Consider the following 13,429-nt stretch of genomic DNA (forward strand, 5'->3'; position numbering starts at 1 on the left):
GATGAATAATATCTACTGAATGTCACGCCTTAAAATAATAGACCCAATTATGAGTATCTGGAATAATAATATGAGAAAAGATGATAATTAAGATTATACTATTGAAGACGCAATATTTCTTTATTTAAATATTCGATTCATTGCTATTGTTAATAAACAAACCTTTTTTTCAGTCTTGTTCAATTGTTGATTTTTTATATATACTTTTTTTACGTATCCAAGACCCTCGGTTACATCAACTGGTCAGGGATGGTGATTAATGCAGTTAATCATATTTGCATAGAAGTGCCCTGTGAAACATAAATTTCGTTATTATCCACATGCTGATTCACTGTAATATAACTAAGCCCTTGCTATCCAAGATATAATATATAGTAGCCAATTATAGGCATAATAAAAATATAACTTTCAATCTCGTTTAACTCACAAAATAGCCTCATCTTTATAACTCGATAAATCAACCAGAGTCAGCCATTAGTACAAACTCTTATCGGACTACACCAGACGTTTTTGACATATCAGACAGAAATACTATTCCATTGGATGCCAACATTGCATATTTTAACAGCTCCACTCTTTTAGACTTCAGTCAATAACTGACGCATAAAGGAGCCAAGTCTATTCTGGTTAATATGACACATCAACTAGTATGCGTATCTGGCTTGCTAATTTTGAAATGCAGGAGAGGGTTCAAGGCACCACTGATCTGGGCCTATGTGGACTTCATATTGCTCACTACATGCTAGTACTTAGTCAACATCGATTACCTACGTTTTTGCCTGCTATTCTTGCTTCATGGACACTACTACGAGAGGCTTTAATTGCTCGGTTCGGCGTCTCTGCTGAGGTGGACAATCAACGTTTACTCAAAGATCTCAAGCGGTGAAAGAAAGCACCATATGAATCGATCCGACTGCATTTGTTCTCTGGAGCATATTTTTAGGTCTTGGCTTCATTCGGCTTCCTAGTTACACTTTTTGGTTTTCCAATGGCTTATTTTTCATATAAGAAGAATGGTGAGCCAAAATTTCAAGAAGGATATTGGGATCATCGACAGTCGACATAACATCTTCCATAGGACCATAAGATAATTGATCCTTTTCACTACAAAGAGTGTCTTGTCCATATTCATAAAAAAATACACTCATTGTTAAGAATTGTTTTTAGTAGGAACTCGGCAATTTAGTGAGTTTTTACAGCCAATTTTAACTGGTCAGCTCGGACAAATACTCTTAGCCAAAATGACAAAGAAAATTGAACTTATGGCAATACAAACGTTGGCGAAGAAGAGTCTAAAAACGTGGTACTAGCTCTTTGAGCCACGCTTGATTTTTCTTTAGCATAATAAAAAAGATGCTTTTTTTCCATTTTTCCCTTTTTCCCTTTTTCCCTAGAGCTTTCAAGCTAAACATATTATCAAGTTTTTCGAAAATTATTTTTAGGGGTGGGAAAGTACATATGACATGTAAAAACTAAGCTAGAAATATCTCCTGTGCCATAGACGGGTACGTACCACATTTTCAGACTCTTCTTCGCCAACGTTTGTATTGGATGTCGTACCTAATTCAATCCTTGTTGGCCCCGATTCGTCTTCCAATGTGGTACTGTTTTCAGCATTCGAAAAAATTGATTGTTGAATTCTCGTACTTCTGAGGCGTCTTCTTGGAGGTCTGCAGTAAAACTTTTCAAACATATTTGAGTTTAGGCTCCAGTTCGCATGATCCTTGACCTGGTCAATAGGAACTCCCAGCATCACCGCCCTTGTACTTGTTGCTGACCGCAACGAATGTGTTTTGTATCGTCTGTCTACTCCAGCTTTTTCCATAGCTGTTTGAACCCATTTACCGACCGTACTTGGTTGAACACAGGTGGTTGGTTTGGAATCTACCTCTAAATACCCCAAAAACAAGATATGATCTATTGCTAAATGTTGTCTATGCTGTTTTGTCAATTCCATAAAACGAAATAAGTTTCGGACGAAACATAGATCTTCTTCTTGGATCACTCCTAGTTGTTGTTTGTCGTGGGCGGGTTGAAGAATCCCCTTCCCCGGCCTCTCTCAAAAAAAGGTTTTTGAGTAAAAGTGCTTTCAAAACCTCTTCCTCTGAACTGCGCTCTTACTTTATTAGCTCATCCATTGGAGAAACCTCTTGGCTGATTGGAGGTGGCGTTTCGCAGGATTGAGCTTTCGTATCTTACTTGGTGGATCATCTCCACATCTTGGTTGGAGAAGACCATTCTCTTGCTGTCATCTTCCACATACTGGTCCTCCAGGTGTTTTGCATGTTGTGGGAGGCGAAGGACTGTGAGGGTAAGTTCTTTTGCCTCTCTGTCAACTTCCTGGCTTGTAGCAAAGCTGAAGATGGATAATCTTCTAACTTTTTCCATAACTTGGAGGAATGTTTCTTGGTCTTCGGATTCCATATAGGCTCCAAGGCCTTCGAATATTTCTGCTGCTGATCTCCCCACAATCCTGATTTTATCTGAGTCTTCATATCTACTGGAGATGACTTGTTTTGCCTCCACTTGGTATCTTTTAAGGTCTACCACGAACGGCTTGTTGATAACTGGGGTCTTTGTTCAGTCTCCTGCGACATATCTCTGTGTGTCTCTGATAAACCGTTTGGAATTAGCTTGTAGTTCATATCGAGACGATGCGTTGAGTTTGTCTCATATTTCTTCTAGGAGCTCCATGATTTCATTTCGTTTTGTTGAAATGTCTTAATTTGGATGTTCTGCCTGATATCTTTGGGCAAACTACTGATAAAGGGCTTCTTGTTGCTCCTCCGTGAGGGTAAAGGTTGCATTGGAGTCCACATTATTATTGCTATTATAGTCACTATTAGAAATTGACATTAGTAACTCCACGATGCGCGGCTTAGAAAGTTTTAGGGAAAAAGGGAAAAAGGGAAAAAGCATTTTTTTTTTTATTATATTAAAGGAAAATAAAGCGTGGCTCAGAGAGCTAGTACCACATTGGAAGATGAATCGGAGCCAACAAAGATTGAATTAGGTACGACATCCATAGGTTTGACTGTATCATTTTGTATTATATTTTAATCCCCTACCGCAGCTCATTTACTACGTCATCATTTCTTTTTGTTTGCTCTTTATATTTCTTTCGAAAAAAAAAAACGATGGGAGACTCAAGTAGACCCGCAAGTCCTATGGTAAATATAAACACAGCTGACTTGATTGGCAAGTTTTTAATCTGTCTGTCTGTAGGACAACAATGATAACAGACCTTTGGATCGTGAGGAAGTAGACCGTCGTTCAAGAAGCAGATCGCCTAATGAACGTCGCTCAAGAAGCAGATCACCCAAGTATGACCGTCGCTCTTCAAGCCCTCCTCCACGTCGTTATTCCGTTGATCGTCGTTCTCGCTCCAGAAGCCCTCCTCGTCGTTACTCTCCCGATCGTCGTTCAAGACGTCATTCTCGCTCTCGAAGCAAAGACAACAGACGATCCAGAAAAAGGTAAATAAATCAAGTAATGCAACACACAGTTGCTTAAATTGTTACATGTAGTAGCTATTCTCCTCGTCGTCGCAGCCGTAGTCCTCGTTATCGTCGTCGTTCTCCCCGTAGAGAGTAAGTAGTATAAAAAGAATATGTTTTTCTCATACACGTTCATTAATTGATGATGACTAGTGACAAAGAATTTCACGGAACTAGAGTAATAAAAAAAGAAGTTTACCTTTTATATGAATTTAACATGTAATTATAGGAAGAACCAGAAGTCTCCAACATTTTGGGTGTATTTGGTTTAAGTTTAAGAACTAGAGAAGGAGACTTGGAGGATGTATTCCGTCAATTTGGCTCAATCGAAAAAGTTACTATTGTTTATGACCACAGAGTAAGTTTGTCATGGGCTCTAAAAATACGAAAACTAATGTTTGTTTGTTTGTTTTTTTTTGGTAGAGCAATAAATCAAGAGGATTTGGATTTGTATACTTTAAAGACCAAACTGATGCTACCCGCGCTCGCGATGCAATGAATGGTACAGACATTGATGAAAGAAAGATCCGAGTTGATTATTCAGTTACGCATCGACCCCATACACCCACACCTGGTCAATATATGGGTGAAAGAAGACCTAACCACTATGATCGTAGATTTAGAGACAGACGTTCTTATGATAGACCTAGAAGATATTATAGAAGTCGTAGTCGATCTTGGTCTCGTTAAAGCTCTTTATTATTATGATGTTGTAATAAGTGAATAAAATTGTTTATGGCAGACTCTTGTTGATCTAAAGTAGTGGTCGGTTGTTGTATGAATGACTGAATGATTGTATCATTCTATATTGTGTTATTAATGATGTAGATTATAATAAGCTTTATTATTGTTTACCTTTATGTCATCGGTCATAGTTTTATTTTTATCTAATCTTTCTATTGTTCTAGCTCTACTTGTTAGCCATACGTAATATTATTTGTGAGACTTACTTTATAAATTCAAGTAGAAGCAACTGATACTTCGATTTATTATTGTCTTCATTATTATGACTCCACTGATGATTTAGTATGTAGGCCAATGTATCTGGCGTTAATATAGGTGGTGAACCCCAATGATCCTCAATATTATTTAATATTTCCGATATCCTTTCTTCTGCATTATTATTCTCTTTCTTGTTTTTTGGTAAATCGAAATACATTTTATTATAAATAAATAAATAAAAAAAATAAGAGAAAAAGAGAAAATAAACTTTTTTAGACCAATTTTATTTTATTTTAAAAACACGAATTATGCTATTATTATTATGTATATATACAAGTGTGCATAAATACATATACACGCACAGTTTTATGATGATAATGAATTTTCACTAGTATTATTATTTGGTCTTGACGGTAATGGTGGTTTTCTTTGTGTTATTACAGGTCGTGGCTTATTGGGTATAGCAGGAGCAGTCGCACTTCTTTCAACTGTCTCCTCCTTTTGAAAGGGAATAGGAGTTGAATTACGCCGAGGAGGAAGCGGTGGTTTATTGGTCATCGAGGCTGGTATAGATGAACTATCGTTAATAAAACTGCTTGCCCTTGATCGAGGTTGCACAGATAAAGGAGTTGATTGTAATAAGCTTGTTTCATATTTTTCTTCTTCTCTGCTTGTCCTCCTTGCTTCTATACTTGTTTGTATATTTTCTGTTGTTCTTTTATTTATAAATTCTTCTGCTTTATGTATAAGCGTATGACGTCTGATAGAGGTGGGTGATTCAGAAGGTAAATAGTTGGTGAGCTTACGAAGAAAACTGCTACCGCTACTACTATTGCTACTGACACTATTGCCACTATAGTTGCTTTTAGTGCTTTCTGCATCTTCATTAACCTTGTGTCTCTTTCTTAAAAAAGAATTTGAACGATCACTTGAATTTTCATGAGGTTGTGATACATGTTTTGTTGGTAGAGTTTGGTGTACTATTTCTGTCTTTGCCGAAAAAGCTTCACCAAGAACTTTTTCATCTAGTTTACTAGACAGATCACGTATGATACCATCGTCTCTCTTAAAAAGAGGTGTATCATCCATGTTGGGTAATACAAATGTCTCTGCCATCACTTCACGAATTCTAGACTCAATCGCATTGGTCACAATTGACAGCGTAATCTGTTTGTCAGCCACGACCGGTGTTATCTTCCACTCCATATCTGGCATTTCATCAAAAGCAAGCCAATAGCGATCTGTAGGTGGTGCCTTGATCATAAACACCAATCGCCCCGCCAATCGTTTCAAAGTAACTGCTAACACCAAGTTCATTCGAATCGGTTTGAGACGTGAAGAATAGGACCAATTGAGATCGGTCTCAATCTCGACCGTCAATCCACCAAGATAATCCACTGTGGCTTCAGCAATCACTTCACCTTCTTTAGAGATCGACTTGAGGATAGGGTTGGTGATCGATGGTAAAGATGGACCCACATCCACTTTGCGTACCGATATCTCTTCTAAAAAGCTGGGTCGTTTATTATTGATCTTTTTGGCAATCTTTGTTTTTACGTAATCTTTGAATGTCTCTGCTTTGTATACGCTCAAAAATATGCGACCCAATATGGCATTCATCCAAGATGTTTCCCTTTGACTTGGTGTCGATTGAACACGAAAGATGAGCTGTTCTATAGCGCATGGATCAAAGTGCAAGTTGTCAATCATATCATATTGTGCCTTGTCGGGTGAGTCTTGAAGCATACAGTGCGCTTCCAAAAGCCCAAGATACCAATCTTCTTTATCGATCTTCCGGTGACAATTGAGATAAAGCGTTTTGTTAGGATGACTGAGTTTGATAACGGATAGACGTGAAAAGAGCTGTTGTTCGGCCTTGTCTTCTGGATAAAGAGAGACAGTGTAGTCTTGAATAGGAAGTATTTTACACACATTCGTTAGGGTATCAGATTCATAGCAAAATAAAGTACCATGCTTAAGGACAGCATAGAACAAAGAGTTGGAATCCGTAGGTTCGGATGTTTTCCTGGCTTCGTATTCCTCTGTTAATTGAATCCAACCTTCTTTTACACTATAATTAGTTGTTGGCTCTTCTTCCTTTGTGTTGTTATGTTTCTCTTTTGTTTTATAAAGGTTTTTTGGAAAAAAACAAATATAAATGAAACAAAGTAATGGTAGACAAGTGAATCCGCCCAAGAAATAAACGAGAATCAGTTGGAGCATTAAAAAAAGGGAAAAAAAGCAATTAAACCCCCGCAGTTTTTATTCATGAATGAATCTAAATGACCAATGATAAACGCTAGCCACAGGGAAAAAATGAAAAAAAATAAAAAAAAAATGAAAAACTTAGAAAAAAAAACATTAAAATACTCTACTTGATACTTGAGAGATGAAATTTTTGAAGTTTTATTTTAATAATATTATATAAAAAAAATCGTTGTTTTTGTCTAGGAGGAAGAGAAGCAGAGCTCTCATCAACATCACTGATGTTGGTAATAGATCTCTTCATGGCGTCTTCCATTTTACTCAATGTATGCATACGCATACCAGACTTGATCTTGCCCACGCTTTCCTTTAGTGATGACTACTAAACCACTGACGGGGTATTTTTTTTTATTTTTCATATTTTTACGTACATCCCCCTCCCCTCTATAATAAAAAGGTTAGTTATATTCATTACTTTAACACCATCGTATATTTCATTATCATGTTTAACATTCAATCTGCTTTCACTTATCGTACTGTTCCTGACTATGCAGAGGAAAGCGTTGAGCTCTCACTTCAAAATGACAATTGGTATCGTAATGCTGCATCTCAACCAGGTTGTTGGGTTAAACCTTTTCCTATTAAACCTACTTTCTATGTTTGTGACCATGCTGGTAAAAAATAAAAGTGTTAAAAAAGAACCTGCTGAAAATGACTCTCACTCGTCTGCCAAAAGAACCCGCACCTCTATGAAGGTGAACTGCACGGTTAAATTGAACAAATACTTCCTGACTGATAACTCCATCTCTGTGAATTATGTTTGGAAACACGCTAATCATGACCCCCAATGATGTTAAAGATATTGTACAATCTCGTCTATCTGCCGAGGTAAAGCGTTGGATTGAAGAACACGTTGATGATGCTATCAATACTTCTATCGATAATGATAACTCTAGCTCTGTTGCTCTTTGTTGCGAAGAATATGTTGAAGATACTGAAAAGTATTTATCAATGTATAATTCAATCGTAAAAGAAAACTCAATGAAGTTAAAGGAGATGTCGAAAATTTAGACCAACTTCTAAGTAAAGTCAAACGTGATTGCTTTTCTTCTTTAAGTGGTATTGGTGTATCCTCCCAAGCCCTTCCATCTAAACAATCTCAAAATACATAGTCTTTCTCTGCTTTTTTATTATTGTTATTCATATTTTATAAAGACTAAATTTTGTTGTTCATTTTTCATAAAGATCATTTTTTTTTTTCCAATTTTCATGTAAATTTGATTTTTCAAGTCTTTCGAATTTATTTAACAACATTCGTCTGAATACTTAATCATTTTTCTTTCTATCTTTTTTTTATTTTATATATTGATTAGCCTTGTAGTTGATATCACATATTCATCAATTCTGAAGATATTCATTGCAGTCAAGTTGAAACAGATCACTTCAAGTAATATATGTCTCTGGGTTTAATTTAGTAGTTACAGGTTATACAATGAACAGAACGAAGGCTAAACAATCCTCTCGTTTTGTGGGGACTTCCACTCTACCCCCAAGAAGAAAACATCACTCAAACTCAAAACGTCCTCGGCCGCCGAGTCCTGGAGAAGGGACTAGTGATAGCAAGCGCAAACGCATTCAATTTTCTGATACAGAGCTAGATACTTTCTTCTTTTTGTCGATGGAAAACCAATTAAAGGAGAATATTCGTACCGTCGTGTGCAAAAATAACAAAAAGATGAACGAACAACTTGTAGCCTTGAAGCAAAAATTATCAACGGCTAAAAAACTTCTCAGGGGTATCATTACTGGAGCTGCCAAACTAGCTGAATCTACTTACAATGAGCCTAGCCAAGCAGATCTTATATTGCGACAAATGCGATCATTCATGGATAATCGTGTTGGTAAAAAGAATGAAATAGAGTGGCAAGAATTTGTTGTCAAAAAATTTGACACTTTCAAAAATGAAGAAACAAACCTCGCCAAATCTGCACAGCTCGAATCCAATGATACTGATCGTGATTCAGTACCTGACGCAGACTGTCCTGCCGTAGATGAAAATTCATATCGTGCTTGCACAGCGTCAATTAACAAATTGATCAGAGAAGACCTGGATCCATCTATAAAAGATTTGATTATGAAGAAATTACAGCGTGCTATGATTGGTTCAACAGACTACATACTGTACTTTTCTTCCTTAATTCAAATGATGATGATCTGTTTAAAAACCAATCAATTCTTTCTAGATGGAGACGTCATCAACACACGAAAGGTTAATGGATTTGATATAACTACGATAGTACCAAGCGAATTTCATACAGATTCACCGAAATATACAATCACACCACTTGCAATGGATGTCAGCGACTCTCCTGCCTTCGACGCTGATTTCAGCCAATTGTTCCAAGAACAGCATTTTTCTCTGATAAGTACTAAATATTTTGGTAATCGTGGAAGTCAAGGTCAAACATTAAATGCGCATCCAATACAAACTGCCCTGTTCAAATTGATGGACGCCGAGGATATAAAGAAGGAAACTTTCCCTGTCGAAAATGTGCCCTCAAGTCTGATGTCTTTGGCTCTGAAAATATATATGACAAACTTCAAAAACATGTGGGCGGATAAAACCATGATCAATAAATTACTGGACAAGCTGTTGGTTACTCTACTACGTCTGCATCTGGCATCAAAGAGGGAATTACAACGAAGACAAAATATTCTGAACTATATCTCACAAAAACCAGAAGAGAAGCGACCCTCAAAAAACTATGGTCGTTACATTCTTCGCGCTGAAAAGAAGAAGCTCGCAAGATATAAGGAAAAAGTGAGAGAAGCTGAGGCAGATTCTGACCTTCTTCTGAAACGGATCAGAGCGGTCAAAATGGCCGAAACTAGAATCAGAAGCTTAGAAGAAAAGTTCGCTCAAGTATGTCAACCTTTTTTGAACACAATAGCTGTGATTCTTACTGGTTTTGTTCAAATATTTCTATAGAAACAGAATGCCAGCTCGTCAAGTAGAGAAAAATCTGTTGAGAGCACTACAACGACCAAGAAAGAAACCACACCCTGCGGTGACTTATCAAGAGGAAGAATTAGTTAATTAAAAAGCGGTGCAAAGCATTTAATATTCTCAAAGGATCTTGTAACTGAAAAAGATGTGAACGATGAGTTTCCTGATGCTACGCGCAAAGAAGTTTCTGTCTGTCTGCTCATCATCAACACTCTGAAAAAATTTGTACCTGTTAGATCAAAATACCATATATTGCCTTACCAATTGCTATTCTGTATATTTGCGAATGACCTTCTTCATTATAATGAGTACTCGAAGTTCACCCGAAAATTATGTCCTTCAATGTCATCTGCTCATATCAACGCCTTGAACATTGATGCTCTGTCACTCTTTCAAATTATGAAAAGTAAAACTGATGATAATCAAGGACAAGTTGAAGGTATGTCAACGGAGCTTACAATCTACGGCTACAACGAGGAGCCTCTGTCTTCAGTCGAAATTGCACGTCGGAATAAAGATGCTGTCTTCAACTCTTTGTTTGATATGGAGAAGGTCCGACATACATGTGAATCCAATGGTTTGAAATTTGGTCAACGAATGTCAATCCTTCCCAAATTGAAAGTGGTACGAATTCTTGGAGTAAAGAAGACAACTGTGCCTCCAGTTAAACCTCAGAAGATATCCTACTTGAAAAGGATTTTGAGAGATCCCAACATTCTTCGGGAAGGACAAAAGCCATTGGAGGATTTGAAAGCCGAGACAGCCAAGCTTGAAAAAGAAGTCAAGTCACTTGATCAGGAAAGAGAAAAAGCATTGAAGTGTCAAAAAGAACAGGACTCCATCAAGAAAATAAAGGCATTGCGAAAAGAATGGCACAACAAAGTGGATAAACAAACTTTGTACCAGAGGATCGAAGAAGAGAGACATTTGAGAGATAAAACTTATCTTAAAATCAACGACATCGAAGACCAATTGATGGAAAAGAAGCAAGTGTTGTACTACCAGCGAATGGATCAGACATAATTCAAGAATCCATACCGTTGACACTGCAAGCGCACCACCTACAACGAAAAAGGAATTGAAAAAAGATTCGCGTGGTCTAGTCCACAGTGAAGCATGTGTGCTTCGTGATTTTGAAGATTTTACATTTTGCGGCACAGATAACGGACTTGTGAATATGACAGCAGCTGTCCCTTTTTCTTTGAAAAGATTTTCATTTCACCTCAAGCTACACAATTACTATTCTGTCTTGGATGATGACAATAAAGCAGCTCCGGTGGTACAAGACATTGAACTTCAGAAATATTTGAAGATCCCAAAGGCAACCATCATATCAGCTAACGAGATAGATTTTGGCTGTGGTGCATTCAAACAAAGGGTCAAGCGCCAAACAGGAAAAAAGCTCACTAGAAAGGGAAAGGAGGTACAACTGATTGAAAATAGTCTTTCTCAGAAAGTGACATCAACTTCAAATGTGTCAGTTGAACAATTCAAACATAACTTTGACGCGCATGTTGAACATCGCAAAAAACTGCGTGATTTCTATAACACTGGCAACAGAATGAATGAACGCCGACATCGAGAAATCCAGAAGCATAGATTCACTCATCGGATATGCACAAAGGAACGAAAGGCACTGTCTCAAACTTCTGGTAGTAACTTCCCAGGATGATGGAAGATAATTGAGTTCTAACGCGCTTTAATAGATAGTCCTTCAACAAAGAAGAAATTGGTCATGTTCATTGGAGACAGAGGAACCGGAGTTGGTTCCCGCATCAAAGGATTTAAAAAATACGGTGGACGGTGGAAAGAGGTCATCCACTCTGAAGCAGCAAATGTTTGCATTACCAATGAGAACTTGACTTCCAAGATTTGTATTTTTTGCTTTCGACGACTGACGCATCCCCGTATATTAATAACGAAAAGCGGAGAGGTTTTTTCAAGGAAGGTCAAAGGCAGCTTCTACTGTACAAACCCGCTGTGTGTTTCAGTTCTGTCCAAATGTGCTGCCAAGTCGAGAGATTCTCTGTCAGCGTTGGCAATCGGTATCGTAGGTCTTAGTACTATTTTGTTTGGCGCTCCGTTACCAGCATTTAAATCACATAAAATCAGCAAATTTGAAGCTGAAAAATACATTACATTAACTTCTCCCTCCAGATTTGAAGAGGAGACTGGCAGCTACGCAGTAGTTCTAGAGGTAAGAAAAGGATCAAGCAAGGTTGATCACCCAGAAACAAAATTAAAATTTATTTGTCTGATAGTGATGGTGTTTTACAACGGGTCGTTTACCGTCACTCTTTATTCATTTAAAGCTTTGGACTGGACGAACTAAAGTCAATGACTAACTTACCAAATTGTTCACCGCGGCTAATTTTTCAATATTATCAATACTACTGTTCATGTGTCAACTATATTAAAATTACCTCATTGTCAAGACAGAGTCTTCAATAGATTCCTTGGTCAATCCTTTCCAAACTTTAGAAACAATAGGCTTCACCTTGTGTTGGTCAACAAACTGGACCATCTTTTTGAATTCTGCTCTTGATCCCATTGTAGATCCTCTGAATTCAATATTCTTGACAACATGATGCATCGTAAGTTTTACACCTTCCCTGGCACTGGCTGTTTGTCCATAGTTCACAAGGATACCACCTGTTCTCATTACTTGTGGATATTTAGCATAAAGTGGTCCACCTGCACCATCAATGACTGCAGAAAGTTGATTGCCCCCCAAAAGCTTTTTCAATTCTTCAATACATTTTTCATCTTTATAGTTGATGCCACCCTTGGCTCCTAATTCAATGGCTTTTTGAATCTTCTCTTGAGAAGAAGAAGTGACATAAACATGAGCACCGGCAGCGACAGCAAATTGAAGAGCAAAGAGTGCAACACCTCCTCCAATACCAGTGACCAAGACATGGTCATCCTTTTTAACCAAACCCTTGGTGAATACAGCTCTATTCAATTACTGTTAAGATTCATTGTTCTTTTTGATTTCCTTTTATACCTGTAAGCAGTTAAACCAGCTAAAGGTAATGCTGCCGCCTCTTCCAAAGAAAGATGTTCAGGACAAGGCACGATATCCTCTTGATCAACAATCACCTCTTCTTCAGTCAATGTACCAATGGCGGGCAACAGTCCCAAGATATGAAACTCCTTTTCGGGTCCTCGTTCATCAGAAGCCCAGCCTTTACCAGGATTGATCAAGACGCGTTGACCGACCTGGCCATTCTTGGTCACGTAGCCAACGCCATCCGAGCCCAACACAGAGCCCAAGGTGATACCACCATATTGATTTTTGAGAATCCAAACGTCACTAAATAAGACACGTTAATTTTGAAAAAGCAGGGCTTATTTTGTGGGTTTTACCGATGGTTTAAAGCAGCAGCTTGGATTTTGACAGCAGATTGATGATTACCAACTTCCTTGGAAGTTTTATTTTCTTTAATGTCAATACCATACTTGAATTTAGGATCAAAACTTTGCGTATCAGAAAGGATAATAGAAACCATAATGAAAAAAAGAATGAAAAAAAAGTGTTAAATAATTAAGCCTGAGAAAACCCCTCTTTATATGCATCCGGTGTTTTAAAATCAAATTACTAAAAAGCTGTCAAACATGACAGCTACTTTATCTCGTCTTGATTAATAATCAAAGCATGAATAGAGCCCTATAGGCTTTGCTAATTTAGTCAAGTATACATCAGCTCGTGTCAGATTAATATTTGATCTATTACGAGCTTTTCTAGCATGCAAATCATGCCAAAGCTTTTGAAATG

At 37.5% G+C, this 13,429-nt stretch overlaps 9 protein-coding genes across 9 annotated transcripts; 5 read left to right on the plus strand and 4 right to left on the minus strand.

The window, feature by feature from the left end:
• Nucleotides 1-649: 649 nt before the first annotated feature.
• RO3G_13563 (uncharacterized protein) lies at nt 650-886 on the plus strand (the record flags this gene model as incomplete). The annotated part of the gene is made up of 1 exon (XM_067668147.1): nt 650-886. One exon carries the CDS (start codon nt 650-652, stop codon nt 884-886), a length of 237 nt encoding a protein of 78 aa, XP_067524248.1.
• Nucleotides 887-2,207: 1,321 nt separating this feature from the next.
• RO3G_13564 (uncharacterized protein) lies at nt 2,208-2,495 on the minus strand (the record flags this gene model as incomplete). The annotated part of the gene is made up of 1 exon (XM_067668148.1): nt 2,208-2,495. The coding sequence occupies one exon, from the start codon at nt 2,493-2,495 to the stop codon at nt 2,208-2,210; it is 288 nt and encodes a 95-aa protein (XP_067524249.1).
• A 642-nt stretch (nt 2,496-3,137) lies between these two features.
• On the plus strand, nt 3,138-4,187 carry RO3G_13565 (uncharacterized protein; the record flags this gene model as incomplete). The annotated part of the gene is made up of 6 exons (XM_067668149.1): nt 3,138-3,170; nt 3,226-3,476; nt 3,528-3,590; nt 3,651-3,675; nt 3,727-3,855; nt 3,921-4,187. The coding sequence occupies 6 exons, from the start codon at nt 3,138-3,140 to the stop codon at nt 4,185-4,187; spliced, it is 768 nt and encodes a 255-aa protein (XP_067524250.1).
• A 161-nt stretch (nt 4,188-4,348) lies between these two features.
• On the minus strand, nt 4,349-4,656 carry RO3G_13566 (uncharacterized protein; the record flags this gene model as incomplete). Its single annotated transcript, XM_067668150.1, has 2 exons — nt 4,349-4,352; nt 4,448-4,656. 2 exons carry the CDS (start codon nt 4,654-4,656, stop codon nt 4,349-4,351), a joined length of 213 nt encoding a protein of 70 aa, XP_067524251.1.
• A 76-nt stretch (nt 4,657-4,732) lies between these two features.
• RO3G_13567 (uncharacterized protein) lies at nt 4,733-6,662 on the minus strand (the record flags this gene model as incomplete). Its single annotated transcript, XM_067668151.1, has 2 exons — nt 4,733-4,750; nt 4,881-6,662. The coding sequence occupies 2 exons, from the start codon at nt 6,660-6,662 to the stop codon at nt 4,733-4,735; spliced, it is 1,800 nt and encodes a 599-aa protein (XP_067524252.1).
• Nucleotides 6,663-7,146: 484 nt separating this feature from the next.
• Nucleotides 7,147-7,715, plus strand: RO3G_13568 (uncharacterized protein; the record flags this gene model as incomplete). Its single annotated transcript, XM_067668152.1, has 2 exons — nt 7,147-7,318; nt 7,504-7,715. 2 exons carry the CDS (start codon nt 7,147-7,149, stop codon nt 7,713-7,715), a joined length of 384 nt encoding a protein of 127 aa, XP_067524253.1.
• A 664-nt stretch (nt 7,716-8,379) lies between these two features.
• On the plus strand, nt 8,380-9,633 carry RO3G_13569 (uncharacterized protein; the record flags this gene model as incomplete). The annotated part of the gene is made up of 1 exon (XM_067668153.1): nt 8,380-9,633. One exon carries the CDS (start codon nt 8,380-8,382, stop codon nt 9,631-9,633), a length of 1,254 nt encoding a protein of 417 aa, XP_067524254.1.
• Nucleotides 9,634-9,993: 360 nt separating this feature from the next.
• RO3G_13570 (uncharacterized protein) lies at nt 9,994-10,674 on the plus strand (the record flags this gene model as incomplete). The annotated part of the gene is made up of 1 exon (XM_067668154.1): nt 9,994-10,674. One exon carries the CDS (start codon nt 9,994-9,996, stop codon nt 10,672-10,674), a length of 681 nt encoding a protein of 226 aa, XP_067524255.1.
• Nucleotides 10,675-11,957: 1,283 nt separating this feature from the next.
• RO3G_13571 (uncharacterized protein) lies at nt 11,958-13,163 on the minus strand (the record flags this gene model as incomplete). The annotated part of the gene is made up of 4 exons (XM_067668155.1): nt 11,958-12,018; nt 12,075-12,608; nt 12,659-12,967; nt 13,021-13,163. 4 exons carry the CDS (start codon nt 13,161-13,163, stop codon nt 11,958-11,960), a joined length of 1,047 nt encoding a protein of 348 aa, XP_067524256.1.
• Nucleotides 13,164-13,429: the final 266 nt, after the last annotated feature.

The sequence above is a fragment of the Rhizopus delemar genome, genomic scaffold (genome assembly GCF_000149305.1).
Source record: "Rhizopus delemar RA 99-880 supercont3.12 genomic scaffold, whole genome shotgun sequence".
Taxonomy (NCBI): domain Eukaryota; kingdom Fungi; phylum Mucoromycota; class Mucoromycetes; order Mucorales; family Rhizopodaceae; genus Rhizopus; species Rhizopus delemar.